This window comes from Nomascus leucogenys, chromosome 6 (genome assembly GCF_006542625.1).
Source record: "Nomascus leucogenys isolate Asia chromosome 6, Asia_NLE_v1, whole genome shotgun sequence".
Taxonomy (NCBI): domain Eukaryota; kingdom Metazoa; phylum Chordata; class Mammalia; order Primates; family Hylobatidae; genus Nomascus; species Nomascus leucogenys.
The window spans coordinates 106715264-106731187 of NC_044386.1; the positions used below are offsets into that span (position 1 = coordinate 106715264).

At 43.4% G+C, this 15924-nt stretch overlaps 1 protein-coding gene across 4 annotated transcripts in view; it reads right to left on the reverse strand.

Annotated features, from left to right (window-relative positions):
• Nucleotides 1-15924, reverse strand: part of NTRK3 (neurotrophic receptor tyrosine kinase 3) — a 382386-nt gene that overhangs the window by 46967 nt on the left and 319495 nt on the right. For all 4 annotated transcript variants that reach the window (XM_030814963.1, XM_030814966.1, XM_030814962.1 and 1 more), the window contains 2 exons: nucleotides 9458-9630; nucleotides 5629-5872 (listed from right to left, as the gene is read on the reverse strand). In XM_030814963.1, coding sequence (XP_030670823.1) covers nucleotides 5629-5872; nucleotides 9458-9630 — 417 coding nt within the window. The remainder of the gene's footprint in view (nucleotides 1-5628; nucleotides 5873-9457; nucleotides 9631-15924) is intronic.

The window sequence follows — 15924 nt, forward strand, 5'->3', positions numbered from 1 at the left end:
ACCTTAACTAATATGTCTAGGTAAGCCTTGTCCATTTTGGAATTGGAGAAAGCATTCATATTTTAGCTCCAATAATTGCTAGGGTTTGAAAGTGTCCTCCAAAGATCCTGTGTTGAAAACTTAAACCCAATGCAACAGTGTTGAGAGGTGAGACCTTTAAGAGGTGATTAATCATGAGAGCTCTGCCCTCATGAATGGATTAATGTTGTTGTCATGAGAGTGGGTTTGTTATCACAAGAGTGGGTTTACTATAAAAGCAAGTTTGGCCCATTCTTGGTCTTTTGCCATGTGATGTCTTCTGCCATGTTATGACACAGCAAGAAGGCCCTCACCAGATGAGGCCCCTCGATCTTGAACTGCCTAACCTCCAGAACCACAAGAAATAAATCTCTTTCTTTAATAAATTACCCATTCTGTGGTATTCTGTTATAGCAACACAGAACAGACTAAGACAATAATTAATATTTATTATTTATCATCCTAAGAGCTTTATATTTTTAACTCTTAGTCCTTACAGAAAATGCATGTGATAGGGGATATTGGCTCCATTTTACAGTTGAAGGCACAGAAAGGACAAGTAACTTGCCAAAGGTCATACAATCAGGGATTATAGGATTAGAGATCAAACCAAGGCAGTGTGGGTCCAAGAGCTTACAACTTTCCATCTGCTATGGGGACACCAAGACATCCATAAAATCAAATATCCTTCCAGTATGCTTGGCTCGTTCTAAATGATTCTCACGTCCTAGGGATTATTGTTACTGTCTTTCTAGGAGTTTCTGGGAACCCTGACCCAGAATCTCCAGCTTAGAATCCAATGCCTTACTACCTGCTGCCAGACCTGCTTATGACCCACACCTGTGTGTCCACCTGGATTTTTTTAGCATACTTACCCCATCATGTCCTAGACACTCAGTTCTGTCTTCTACCAGAACCTGAAGTGGGTCATCCTTGACTCAGACCATCACTCATTTGCCTCCTCTGAACATTCTCCCGGGATAATGCACTGCTTGGTTAGATAAGACTTGCTCCTGCTGCCTGCAGCTGCATTCCACATCATCTCCAAAGGCTCATCTCCCCTTAGTGAGCATCTGGTTATCTGTCTAGGTTTCTCTTGGTCTGGAATGACCTATTTCCTAATTCTAAATTCCCTTTCTGACTTCATTCATTCATACTTTTATTAGGTGCCTAACAAGTGCCAGGTACTGTCACTCAGGACAGCACACAGGCATACAGGACCGCAGGATGAACAGAAAGGAACACTCCTGGAGCTCTACATTAGTAGGATTCCATTCCCCCCTCACTCCATTCCTCCCTGATCTCAGTGTATTGACTCCTCTCCCCAGATCAAAACATCTGAAAACATCTGTATTCTGAAACCTCAACATTCTCCCCTTCAGGACATTCAAAACTTTAATTCTAGATTTGAATATCAATCTCTTAGTGTTCTCTGATGTTCTTAGAAAGATATAATGGTACCCAAAGCCTACCTTTGTCAAAGCCAGTGTAAAGGTAATCTTGGAAGCATTGAGTCAATGATTCACAGAAGGAAAAGGTGTTTGTCATTGTGAATGTCTTAAGAAGAGAGAACAAATCGCTCTGGTGTTCTGGTGTGGGAATGTTTGTTTTCTCTCTCTAAATGTATAACAGGAAATTAGGCAGTTCACCTTTGTACATCGTCTGTATACCACTTATGCATGAGCCAGATGGTGCCTCTTTGTTTTAATAAATTAAAAATGAAAAAGAAAGACTATAAGGAGGAGTTTATCTCCATCTCTCCCCATGCCCTTATATGCACATTCTGGAATCTGCACTGGGCAGGCAAGCACACATGTATGCACACACACACACACACACACACAGACCTGGATTATCTGCACTTAGTGGTGTTAGGCATAAGAAGCCAACAAACTCTTAGGCCCAACCGATTTCAGTAATCAGTGATAGCAGAGAGGTACAAACCTGTCCGGGGGTATCAGCTCATAGAGAGAATCCTTCACAGTATTCTCGTGATCTGACAAATCAGAGGATTCCCCCAAGGCCTCAGCCGATGTATACTGAACAAAAGCTTTACATAAATCACCCAAATGTGGACTTAGCTCTAGGATTCATGAGGAAGACCCTATAAACATTTATGAGATGAAGAGGCAAGTATTGATGACCCAGTATTTCTATCCATGTTGAAAACTTAAGAAAGACATTTTCCTGAGGTGGTCAATGTAAAATCCTACTCCTTTGGAGCAGCTGCATGATCCAGTTTATCTTCTAGTGGTCAGGGAGTCCCTCTCTCTATCCCAGGAATTGCATATGGAAATAAAATTATCCACAGAGTTGTCTTGGCTTGGATGTGAGGGGGACTAGTAAGATAATATAAATAAGAGTTTATCCAGTAAGTATTGTACTACAGGCTCTTTATACAAATTAACTTGCTTAACATCAACACAACTCTGTTGAGTGAATATTTTTGTTCTCACTTTAATGATAGAAAAATCGAACAGAGGTTAGGGGAAAATGCATTCAGGTTACATGGTTGCTAATGGTGGTTGCACATTAGGATGTGAACACAGGTAAGATTAGGCCTAAATCCAAGAATTCCATTGTCATTCCAATGTCTTCCAATATGGATAATAAGACTTCGGGGTTCATTTTGATGTGACTTCAGGCAAATCTACTTCTGCCTTTCATTTTACAGAAAAGTAGGGAATGAGGAGTGGTGTATACATTAGGACACTGGGAGTAAGTGAACATGAAGATATGCCACAAGCTGGTCTTTAAATATCTCATCAGTAGAATACACAGATTTCCAATGGTGTGCTGTGTTTTTACTGTAAGAGTTATCCTTTTTTGTTCAAACTTCCTTGGGACCAAAAATATATATTTCAAGCTAGCTGGCCTTGGCTAACATCGCCCTTAGCACTCATAAAGAAGGAATTGAGGTTTCCTGTAGTGTGTACATTTTCCCACCTCACTCTCCCTTCCTTAAATTCTAATCTACCCTGGCACCCACAGAAATTAGATAGATGTATTCCTCCTAGCCCTTTCGGGCATAAAGAGCAACAGTTCACAGTTGTTAAAGCAAGGACAAAGAAATATCAATTGGGGATGTGATCTTTTTATTTTTTGTTTTTCCTCTTTTAAACCAGTTTCAATAAATATTAACAGCACATCTAGAAGCAAGTTTGAAGGGCCAGTTAGCACATTCTGGTCAGACATAGTTTCCTGAGACTCCAGTGAAGTCAGTAGCTATCAGCTTGGCATAATCAAACATCTGCCTTTCACAGAGAAAAACAATGAGCCATCCCTCGTTTTCATCAACACCAACATAGATCTGAGCACAGTCAAACAGACCAGCAAACCCCATTAAACAAAGTGGAAAGGCAATTAAATGATGCAAGCTCCAGCCAGACTCTAGGAAATCTATGACCCATCCCCCTCTTAGTAACCACACCAATGCCCCTCTTGGAAATGAATGAAAAGTATGGTCTAGACACTAAAGAAAGACTCCTCTTTGATATTTTCTGGCAGGTCTGCCCTGGTCATCGGTCTGTGACTACTGCCACATCATGTCCCCTTTTCCATACCTGGGAATACTGGACAGGACAGGTGGCTAGTGAGGCTACCCAGCTTGCTGTGGACACTCTATGCTTTGTCTTATATTCTCTCATGACGGTACATCATCTGCCATTCTTTGGTTGTACAACAAACAAGTCACTTTCTAACCACTAAGGTCATTTCTCAAACATTCCATTTTTCTCCAAACTATTGCTAAAATGAAGTGTCTTGACTGATCTGTTTTAATGTCTGAGTAATCTCATTTAGGCCATCAGGAACATCCAGATAGAACTGATCTGCACACACCTTAAATTCCCAGCCTCTGGTCCACTATGCTCAGGCCAACAGGACAATCATATCTATTTGACTCATGGTATGATCACTCATTTCTCCAAAGATGAGACAAATGGCTGCCATGATCCTGGCTATAGACTGAATGTTTGTGTACCCCCCAAATTCATATGTTGGAATAGCCGCAAGGTAATGGTGTTAGGACCTGAGGCCTTTGGGAAGTGATTAGGTTATGAGGGCAATGTATTCATATGGAAGAGATGCCAGAGAGATCTCTTAACCCTTCTGCCATGTGAAGAAGACACAGCAAGAAGATGGCCATCTATAAATGAGGAAGCAGACTTTTACCAGACAATTAATTTGTTTGCACCTTGATCTTGCAATTCCCATCCTCCAGAACTATGAGAAATAAACTTCAGTTTTTTGTAACCTATCCCGTTTGTGGTATTTGTTATAACAGCTGAAAAGGAATAAGACATTCCTTGACCTCCAAAACATTGTCTCACACTCTCCTTATAACATCTATCCAAACTCCTCTTCCCTTTGATGTCCCAAAAATAGATTTTCTGTTTTTTGGGGTTTTTTGTTTTGTTTTGTTTTTGACAGAGTCTTGCTCTGTCGCCCAGGCTGGACTGCAGTGGCGTGATCTCGGCTCACTGCAACCTCCACCTCCCAGGTTCAAGCGATTCTCCTGCTTCAGCCTCCCAAGTAGCTGGGACTACAGGCACCCGCCACCACACCCAGCTAATTTTTATATTTTTTAGTAGAGACAGGGTTTCACCATGTTGGCTAGGCTAATCTTGAACTCCTGACCTCATGATCCACCCACCTCAGCCTCCCAAAGTGCTAGGATTACAGGCATGAGCTACCACGCCCAGCATTGGATCTTCTGTATTTTTTAGCAATCTGCCCTCACTCAGTTTGCAGAAGTTATCTCTGTGTCTCAGGTTGCACTCATATTTCCCCTTGCTGAGATAAGTGACGCTCATGGCCATTCATCCTTTCCCTGGAAATAATAACACTATCAGAATCAGTCAATAATCCATGGAAAAAGATTCCCAAAGACTTAGGGAAAAAAAAAGATTTTAGGAGCAAAATAAGACTCTTGTTAATGTAAAGTAGATGACTATCTGAAGGTAAAACTGAGCAGGATGGATCTTCTCGCAATCAGAAAGCTTTTCTAAGATCTAACCTGTCCTCTCTCCAAAGTTGGCAACAGATAATGTGCTTCCTTTCCTCATCTCTTCTAGTCCATTTTGATAATACTCAGCAATATATTAGCCATCTTTGTTACTTTATTTAGGTTTCCTCTTCTCATCAAGATCTACTTTTGGAAACAAGATATACATAATCACAAGATAATTTCAGAGAATAAAATGTGTCATGGGTGAAGCTAGATCTGGGACTAGGTAGGGAGACATTAAATGTAGTATCAAGTTGGGTGTGTCTGTGTGTGTGTTTGGGCACATACATATACATGTATGAGTATGTTTACATGAAGAATGAGTATTGAAGCACGTAAGAACACAATGCATATGTTATTGCAATGTACAGATCACAGTTCAGTTAAATGTCCAAGAAGAAAGGAGGAGTAGGCAATTGAGAACATAATAAACAGGTATGTCAAGATGCAAGAGAGGCCAAAAGATAACTGTTGAGTGCATGTCTGGATATGGGTGTATATATGTGTGTGCCAGAGTGACAGGGTTAATGGACAATGAAAAAGACATGTAAGCAAGGCGCTAGCTTTGTGGCTGAGTCCTGCAGCTGGGAAAGTCACCTTACCCTGTAATAATCCGTGCTATAGACATCTCTGGACATGCCGAAGTCCCCAATCTTCACTAGCAGATTCGCTCCAACCAGGCAGTTCCTGGTGGCCAGGTCTCGGTGCACAAAGTGCTGGGAGGCCAGGTACACCATACCCGAGGCGATCTGACTGGCAATGTGGAGCATTTGGGAGAGCCCCAGCTCACCCTTGGCCTGGCGTGGCTGTCCATCCACAAGGATCATTGCATCTGGCCCATGGGCCCTGCAAGAGCGTGGGGAGAAGAGAGGGGGCAGAGAGAAATCAGGAGATCAAGGAGAAAGGCCTTCCTGGGTCCCTGCCCTCTGGAATGCCCCGCTGAAATAAATAAAATTTTCCTTTCCATCCTGCCTATGGCCCATTTTTATCTGCCCCAAATTAGATTATGTGTGTGTGGGTACAGGTGAAACTCCACAACCAGATTCTAAGATGAGAGCAGACATACTCAGATGGAAGAGGGAATAAACCTACTCTTTTTAATATTTCACTGCGTCCTAGGATTTTCACAGGTGCTAGATGTCTATTATGGAATAATCAGCAAAATAACAAATAACTGCCATAGCCCTTACTATATGCTCTGATTGTTTTAAATATTGTAATTCACTCAATTTTCCCACCTCAATTTTGAAATAAAGAAATTGAGGCACAAAATGATGAGATTGCTCAGCCAAAGTCCCAGAGGTCCAGAATGGCCATATGCGAAATCAGGAAGCAGGATCTGAAACCAGACATGTGACTGTAAAAAGAGAGCTTCTAAAAGGAACACTGGAAGTGCTTGTTCCAAGATTCCCTGGCCCTGCCCCCTAGGATTCTGATTGGCTAGGTGAGCTTGCTCATTTGCATTTTCCACTAGCTCCCAGGGCTGATGCTGGCAGTCCACGCTCAGTGGCACTAGGACACTCCTAACCACTCCACTACACTGCTTAGCACTAGGTAACTTATGGCCATAGCAGTGCACAGTGGAGAGAGCCTCTGACCTTGAAGCATGGGTCTGGGGTACCCCAGAACCCATTCCATCCCAAATCAAGCCCAGATTTGTTATTCTAACACCTTGCCTGGTCATATCAGTCACTTTTAGCATTCACTCTTTTCTCTAGAAAGCCCAATGAGCCGTAACCACACCCAGGGCCCTTATTTATGAAGTTGTGGACCAAGGAGCCCTGGTGTACAGCAAGGCCTCTGCCTGCTTTATTGCTTCTTCGATTTCCTCTGAAAAGCACCATTAAGTAGGAGCACATCCCTCTTACTATCTCCGGTGAGCTCTGCCTACCTCACTCCTCAGAAGGAGGAAGGCTGCATCAGCTCGCAAGGAAGAGGGGGAAGCAGAGAAGCCCTCCCTTCTGTCTACCTGGAGAGTGCACTCCAGCCTGCCTCTCAACACCACCAATGTGGAGATGCGAGAGCAGGCAGGGTTGGCCTGCAGGTTATGGAGGCTGTGTTTGTGAGAGCAGCCAACAAGACTCCTCCCAGGAAGGGTTGGTGTGGCCTGTTGCTAAGAGCTTCTGGTCTCAGAATTCTTTAGAAGCTCACCCTCGACTGATAGAGCCTAGGAAGACAGATTAATGGAACCTACTGGGAATCTGGTCAGTAGTGGAGTATAAGTTCAGATTTTGCTGCAAAATTGCCCCAGGAAGACTGTCGAGCCTTGATTTAGAGAGACTCCCCCCTGCTGTCTTCAGGAAGGGATCCCATAGAGACACAGAGGTCTTCAGAGTGTCAGCAAGTCCTTGTAGAACTGTACTCACGTGTGTGCATTCCCCATGCTGTCTGCCATGGAGAAGGCAAGGCACTGGCACTGCCCCTCACCTTATACACTTCTTTCTGTTTCTTTTGTACTCCTTTTTCTTTTCTTCTTACTTTCTGCTTCTCCCACTCCTTACCTTTACTCTAGGCTCTCACTCTTTATTTCCCTTCTACTGTCTTCTTTCTCTTCCCTTTTATCATGCATGACAGTAGTGCAGAGTCACCTAGGAGCTCTCTTTAACCCTGCTGGTGGCTCTTGGGGCTGGAGGTACTGCTGAATGTAAGGATAGGGTGTGGCAAAAAGTAGGGCATGCCCCTTGGGCCCCAGGGGAACAAAAGGACAGAGTGAAGGCTATCCCGAATATTGAGAAAGAGTGTTGCCTAGATTAGAAGCTACCATGGTTCACAATTCTCATAAAATAGTAATAGTAATAACGTTAATAGCAGCTACCATTGGCTGATCACTGAACTACTTGCAAAACTTGTCTAAGCATTATACATATAGTCATTTAATACTCATAGCAACAACCCCTTGAAGCAGTTATTAATAGTCATGTTTTCTAGGAGAGAAAATTAAGATTTAATAACTTGCTCCAATTTTCAACTAAGATGTGACAAATCTAAGATATGAACCCAAATCTGTCTTATGCTAAAGACAAAGTTCTCCAGGAAAGGAATCCATTTCATTGTGAATCCAGGTTTAGAAGGCTTAGAACATCCCACAAATGCTTTCATTGTCTTCAGGGCCATCTTTATAGAAACCTGACTCATAAGCAGAGCTCCAGAGAGTCCTCCATTCCATTGCCTGGTACTAACTCATTTCTTTGCCCCTCAAACCCACAACACCCTATTGAATGTCCCACTTCAAGAGGATGCTTAGCAGTTTTTGGTGAGTGGGCTACAGCCTTCTATAATTTACATTTTAACTTTGGAAATCTTATCCTCAGCCACAGAGTTCAATGAGATTCAAATTGTGGTGGTCGCAGAGGCCACACCCTAAGTATACAGGGCCTGTGTGTTTAACCTGCTTCCTGGGGCCTTGGGTTCCACAGACTTTCACACGGCTGTCCCTTCCACATCTGGGCACTGTTTGGAAGTGGCATCTGTGGAAGGCAGAGGAGTCCTAACTCTGCACTAGATGCTGTCTTCTCTTGGGAAGGGAGAGACGCCCTTGAAACCTCATCCAGAACTTCTGGCTGGCATTCCAGTCTCTTACCAGTTACATTAAGAGCCCTCAAAGTCCAGACAATCTTGTTCTAGGCTCGGAGAAACCCTTCTTACAACAAATCCTTTCTTTTTAGAATATTACTATCCAACAGAACTTTCTATTGATGGAAATATTTATACTGTGCTTCCCTGTATGGTAAAAACTAGCCACATGTGACTAACAAGTACTTGAAATATGGCTAGTGCAACCAAGGAACTAGCGTGACTGAATTTTTAAACCTTATTGAACTTTAATTAATGTAAATCTAAATTTAAGTGGCCATAGGTGGACACTGTACTGAACAGCACAGTTCTAGAATTAGTCTGAAGAAAATCGGTCCCCTTTTTGTTTCAACCATCTCTGCCACCTGATGAATTGTAACCTTGGATCTTCTTATTCATCATCAAAAAGTCTCTAGCAGGAAGGTTTCCAGGAGGGGTGTATGATACTAGCCTCACTTTGCAAGTGAAAAACTTAAGGCACAAAGGGAGAAAGCTATTTGCAACGTCAGAGAAGGGTGGCCCTAGAATCTTGGAGTTGTAAGCCATAGGCTGTGGGGCTTCCAGATTCCTCCTGGACCTATTCCAGACCCTGGTCTTCTTCTCAGTCCATTTTGGAATGAGGAAGAATAGAATAGGATACTTCTCATAGTATCCTCAACTTGTTTTCCATACAAACCGGGGACAAAGGCCTGAATCTGGCTGCTAAGGAGATGATGTATAAGAATGAATGTGTTCATCTAATTTCTCATCCTGAGAGGTAAGTGTTTAGAGGGGGTAGTATAATTTCTGGCTCCAGGGAAAACCCCAGGGGTTCAGTGGGACTGGGGTCAGGTGCAGGGGAAGACAATCCTTGCTTACCTGAGGAATTTATTCAGGTCTCCATGCTTCATGTATTCAAAGACCATGATGAGGGGGTCCCCATCGCCACACACTCCATAGAACTTCACAATGTGCTCATGTTGCAGGTTGGTGAGCAGCTCAGCCTCCCTCTGGAAATCCTTCCGGGCAGCCAGGGTGGGATCCTTCAGGGCCTAGGAACAATGCAGGACACAGGTGTTTAACAACTACAGGGCAGGGGGCTGTCTTTTCTACTCCTGGAAAGAAACTGGCCCTACACACCACTGGGTTACCAATAAATATGAATCTAAATGGAATTTAAAGACAATGAAGCTCAGTCTGAATTATAAGGCCTGACTCCTTCCTCCTCCAGCATTTTCATCCCTGCAGAAACCCACTTTCTGACATCCACATCCCATGCACTCTCCAGTGATTTCAAGCTCTGTTCTTCACAGAGCCCTGGGCTTCTGCGGGTGAATGTACATGGCAGCTGGATGGGCTGTGAGGAGGAAAGCCTGGCAAAAGCCCCTGCTCCTAAGGTTTTCTTTGAGAGAAACTGTCCCACAGCTAGAATAAACAGTGTGAAAACCACCGCCCCAATGCTTTAGCTTTGTGAATTAGTCACATGCTCATAGCCTACTGGAAACTGGGCAGGCAACACAATAAAATATCCTTGTCTTTTGGAGTCTTTGCTTTTAGATTGTGAAGGTATCTACATTTGCAGAGGAGAGTGAGCACTTTGACCTCTGGAAGACACCTGTGTTCTCCCAATAGGGGTTTGGAGGAAGCAATAGGGTAGGAAGAGTGGGGCGGCAGCTACAGGAATGGCAGTTAGTGGACAGAAATCTCAGACACACTCAGGGCCAGGCAGAGTCCTGCAGAGTCCTAGTGCAGGATGGAAAGGAGCATCTGGGGGCCACCAGAATGCCACCATTCAGCCTCTGTCAGGGTGAAAACGCAAGTGTGAGAAAGAGGTGCAAACCAGGCCACTTCCTGTAGGGCCCAGGAAGATGAATATACCCAGGTAGAGTGTAAGTTGTGCATGTGGATTTCCCAGCACCAGAAGGGGACTACAAAACCAAAGATGAAGCCTTTGAGCACATCTGAAGGACCTTGGTTAGAGCACTGCCATGGGCCCAGCAATGCTGGCCAGATGGACAATGGTCTGTGAAGAGGAGGGGCACTTTCTGCACGAGGAGCAGCTTATGCAGGTGGGCGCCCCAATTTCTCCAGCCTCTCCACCCTCCCTATGAGGCCAGAAGGCAAATGGGGCCAAACATTGAGTTGTTTCAACTGACACACTTTAGCAATCTCAATAGACACAACACAAGGCAATGAGGAAGTGGGTGTAACATTGGCTCACCATTTTCAGGGGAGTGACAATCCAGACAGACTAGAGATTGGTTTGCATTCTCTCTGCTAGGCATCTGGCTTTTTCAGGCTGACTGACCTCTCCTATAGACCATGCAAGTGCCAAAATGTCTCCCTCACCAGAGATCTTTCTCCTGTCCTTGCAGACCCATTATCTGAAATCTGTAGGGCTTCCTTGGTTCTAGAACTGCAGTAGTGTGAATATGCCAAAAGAGGTGCATCTAGGGGTCCATCAAACCTCTCAGCCCTTAGCACACACCAGAAATGATGGACTTTTAGCATGAAAAGGGCCCTAGACATTATCTACTCCTACCTGCTCATTTCTGGGGTTGGAGAAACTGAGGCTAAGCCTGTTCAGGAATCAGCTCACATTCACACTAATTAAATGACAGACACTTAGAGTTTGACTGGACCTCAGTACTCTCCTGGTGGGCCTCACAGTGCCCCAAAGTTCAGTAGCAATGCCTCTAGGGTCATCAAGTGGAGGTGTGGTCTTCCAGCCAGAGATCAAGCCCCTTCAACTTCAACCAGCACCATCTTCTATTCTTTTTAAAATTTGGAAGCTTCATAAAAATAGTGCTTGATGAAATTAATCTATGGCTGACAAAAATGTTGAAAGTTATCTAGCATAACTTACCCATTTTACAGATGAGATAACTGGGGTTCAGGATGGGGAAGTAACTTGCCAAAGATCACATAACAAGTAGTAGCTTGGGTCTGGTGCCCAGGACACTTACCTGCCCAGCACACCTGCCTGAATTAATTTATGGGATAAATTAGCCACTAGGCAGGTCCCCAAGAGAATGGTGGGCAGAGAAATAAAAGGATGTGGAAGTATAGAGGAGAGGGTCAGGAAAGAGGTGGGATGTTGGCTGCCAACAGAGTGGCTGGGCCCAATGAAGGTGCCAGGCTTGAGGATAGGGCAAGGACATGTGATCAGCCCATTGTTGTTTTTTACCAGACCTGATTCTATGTGTTCTCCACTTCAACTCTGGCTGCTTGCTCTGGGAAGCTACCTAACAATAAACGAATAGGATGTAATGTCTACCTACAGCCAGAACAAAGACATTTGAGAAGTCAGAGAGTCATGTTGAGAGAGAGTCTCTCCTGGGGACACAGCTCCCAGCAGCAGCCTTGAGCTGTATGGGCTGGGTCATGGGTATTTGATGACACAGAGTGGTTTATTTATTTTCATGAAGAAGAAGAAGAACGGGAAAAAACGGAACCCAGCATGGGTGGGATGGGAGAATATAAGATTTATGTGAATGCTGGATTTATGAGAGGGAAAAGTAGGTCAAATTTGGGGCCAGCCAAATGGCCTCTCTCCATCTCTTTAAATCATTCTCTCCCACAGTCTGGATGTCAATGACAGCCATGGGATATTTCTGTTCTCAGCTCTTGAGCAGCACCAGCCAGCATCCCCCAGGCTGGCACCATGCACTGTGAGGCAGAGATGGGTTCTTCATTTGGGAGATGGGCACAAAGCAACCACCATCACTTTCAGTCTTCCACATCCCTTCTCCATGTTTCCAAAGTGGGCTTTCCAGCTCTTGAGTCAAACCTGAAGTTCTTACCTAATTGGCCAAATGTGGGGTATGGCAACTAGGGTTGGGAGCTACCAGTGGCCCTGTCCCCAGGGATTGATGCAATTAGAACAGAGGTGACAGGAGGAGAATAATGAGGAGGAAAATAGGGCCAGTGACTCTCTGGCCCCTCTCAGTGTGGTCCACATTTAATATCTCCATGGCTGGGAAAACTCAAAATGGGTCACCAGTCAGTGGCATGGGAAAGAACCAATTTATCATAGCCACCAACTATCAGTGTAGAGACATGCATCTTGCCAAGAGGTCTCTGAAGCCGGGGAGGCTCCTGGATCAGGTCTTTGTACAGATCTTTAGTACAAAAAGGAGACCTAGAATTTGCCCTCCTTCTCTCCCTCTCTTTCTTCCAAAGTTCGGGGACATTTCCCTTTCTTATCTTCCCCTCTACGTGCACCAGCTGTCATGTCCACTCTGCCTTGGGGAGAGGGTTCAGTAAGGCTGTTTATTTGGATGGAAGGAAAATAGGCTAGATGGCAAGAACACAACTTCTCGACAGCTCCCAACCCTTCCTGGGTCATTCAGCATCTTCATGTCGTCCAAACCCTGCTGCCCTCCATCTTACTTTCTTTTTTTTAGGGGGAGATATTTCAAAGGATGTTCAGTTTCAGATTTCATTAATATCCTGAAACATTTTTATGCTATATATATGATATACACACATTCCTAAATGTTCAAAGTCCTAAGTGGTCAACCACACACACACACACACACACACACGCACGCACGCACGCATGCCAATCAACCTCCTTTCATTATAAAATCATCTTTCTTTTAGTGACTCAAAATCCACTGCCACTTCCTCTGGGTGAGAGTCTCACACAGCTCTACCAGGAAAGAAGATGGGTAGTTATTACATACAGGGGTGCCTCTCTCTCACTTGTCTTCCTGGCTTAAAACTGGTCATTGGCTTCCCAGTGTTTGTAGTATGAAGTCCAAACTCCTTAACATAGTCACGGACTCTATAAGGTCTGGTCTCCCCATCTCTCTTTGCCTCCTGTCCTCGCACACTCTTCCTGCCTCATTTATTACACTTCGGTCTCATGGCCTTTCCGTACCCTCCAAGATTTCCTCTGCCCCAGGGCCTTTCCTGCTCCTGCAGAACATGAGATCCTGAACGCTCCCTGCAAGTTGGATACCCAGGGAGATACTTCTGTCCCACAGAGGGGCTTACCAAGAGTCATCTGTGATTGTTCCCAAACTCATTCATGACAACTAAACCTGCTAATATAATTACTTAATGTAATGAAATATTCTAGAAACCAATGAAATATGAGTGTAGATTGGGGAGTTTTCATGGAAGCTAGGATGAATGCTTTTTAAAAACCTGCTAAAGGTCAGTGGTTAAAAATACTGTTAAGAGTGGAAGGAAAAAGCGTAAAAACATTGGGAAAATAGTAAAAATCTGAGATTCTGCACTCAGATTGTTTCACCAATGTTTTAAGCTCCTGCTTCAATTTAAAGTAATTGAAACTGGAAATTGTGAATACTCAAAACAAAAATCAAAACACCCTTCAAGCCAAAAGGAACCCAAAAGCTGCCCAGGGGTGCTGGGCAGGAAGAAATATAATGCTAAATCCAAATGACTAATATTATCAAAAATCAGGACATAAATTTCCTGAAGATAAATCAATTTTATTAGAATGGCTCAAAAAGATTTTTAAATAAGTAAATGCTCAAAAGGAGTGAAGAAATACATTTTCTAAAGAAAACAAGAAGGCATGCCACAAGAAGAGGGAGAAATAAAATTAAGGTAACAAAATTAAGAACCGATTAGATATCTTGGAAATAAAACATACGGTCATTGAAGTGAAAGCAAAAACCTCCACAGACAGGAAAAGCTCTAGACCAGATAAAACCACATGAAGAATTCATGAATTAGAAGACCACTGAGGTTCACCTGGGACAGAGTATGAAATGACAGAGAAGAAAAAAAAAGGAAAAATGGGGAGAAGGATCTCATTCCCTCCTCTGCAAAGGAAGGAGGTTGACTGGGTTTGAATGCTGTGTAAATGCTCTATTTGTCTAATGATGATTTCAGAGTGGCACCACTTATTTAACAGTCTCATGCATGATGTTATTTTAATGTCACACTTATACTACACATATATGCAGATTATGTCCTGTACGCTGCTGCTCCCTCTCCCCAGCAGTCTGTAAGCACCTTAAAAATAGGCTGCGGTTTCTGCTTCTTTGTTTGTACCATAGCAACTGCTGGGCAAAACATTCTTGCCAATTGATTTGGGAAAACTTTATTTTGGGTTATACTTGTATGTGTTCTCTAGAAGTACAAAATTACTCTGCATCAACATGAGAACTAACTCAAAAAGAAGGGTCTTGCAGAAAGAAGTGGAATCTAAGGAGGGGAGGAGGCAGGAAACACCACTTCCAAGCTGTTCTCTGGAAGAGATAGGCATCTTTTCCAGGCTGACCACTAGGCAGATCCACTGAGTGACACATGTGTAAAATCCCAGACGGTTCATCTCCTCGAGATCCAAGGAAAGAAGGAAATCCTTTTAAAAGGATGGAAACAGAAACACATTTTCTGCATTACTCGGTCTGGGTACTGCCCCTTAATGCCAGACCACTGGGGGAAACATTTCCCAGGGTTTTCAGCCATCATTTCATTCTCTGCTGAAAGTGCAAAAATGTTCAGTTCATTCTCCAGTCCCCAGATGGATGCCAGAACACCCCGTGGATTAGTGTCATCCTACATCTTAAAAATGCCAGGGAAGTGCAGATCCTAAGTTTAGGGTCAACATTAGAAACCTTTCTACATCCCTGCTCCAAGCTGTTTAAAGTCACCCTTGTTCATCTGACCATCTCATGTCTATGCAGACACACTGAGCAAGTTTATTTACAGGATGTACAGCAATAATAATCATTAGCCTTTTAGGATGCAGTACTCTTATTATTTTCTAGAGTAGAGGTCAGCAAACTATGCTTATTTTGGTAATAAAAAAGGTTATTGGAAAACAGCCGCCCTCATTAGTGAATGTATTGTTATATGCTGCTTTCCAACAACACGGGCAGAGTTGCAATGGAGAGTTATAAGGCCCTCAAAGTCTAAAATATTTACCTTTAGAGAAAAAGTTTGGTGACTCCTATTCTAGATAGTCAATGCAAGCTTGGCAGCTCATACGTCATGTATGTAAGCACATTCAGTAATATCAACATCAATGACAATGATAATGATAGAAACAAATGCCAACTGAGTAAAGACTCAATAAAAAGCCCCAAGCAGTGCATTAAGAATTTTAGACACATTATGTAATTTAATCCCCAACATTCTAAGGAGGGGATATTATTATTGCTATTAAACAGATAAGGAAATTGAGGCCCAAAGAAGTTGAGTGTTTCGTGAAAGGTCCCACAACTTATCAGTGGTGGAACTGGGATTTGCACCCAGGCTTTTTGATGCCCATGCTATGCCTGCACTGTATTGCCTTCATTCTTTGAGGCTATTTGCCCTCTGTGGACAGAAACAATCTGTAGATACACAAGAATATGAAAACAGAG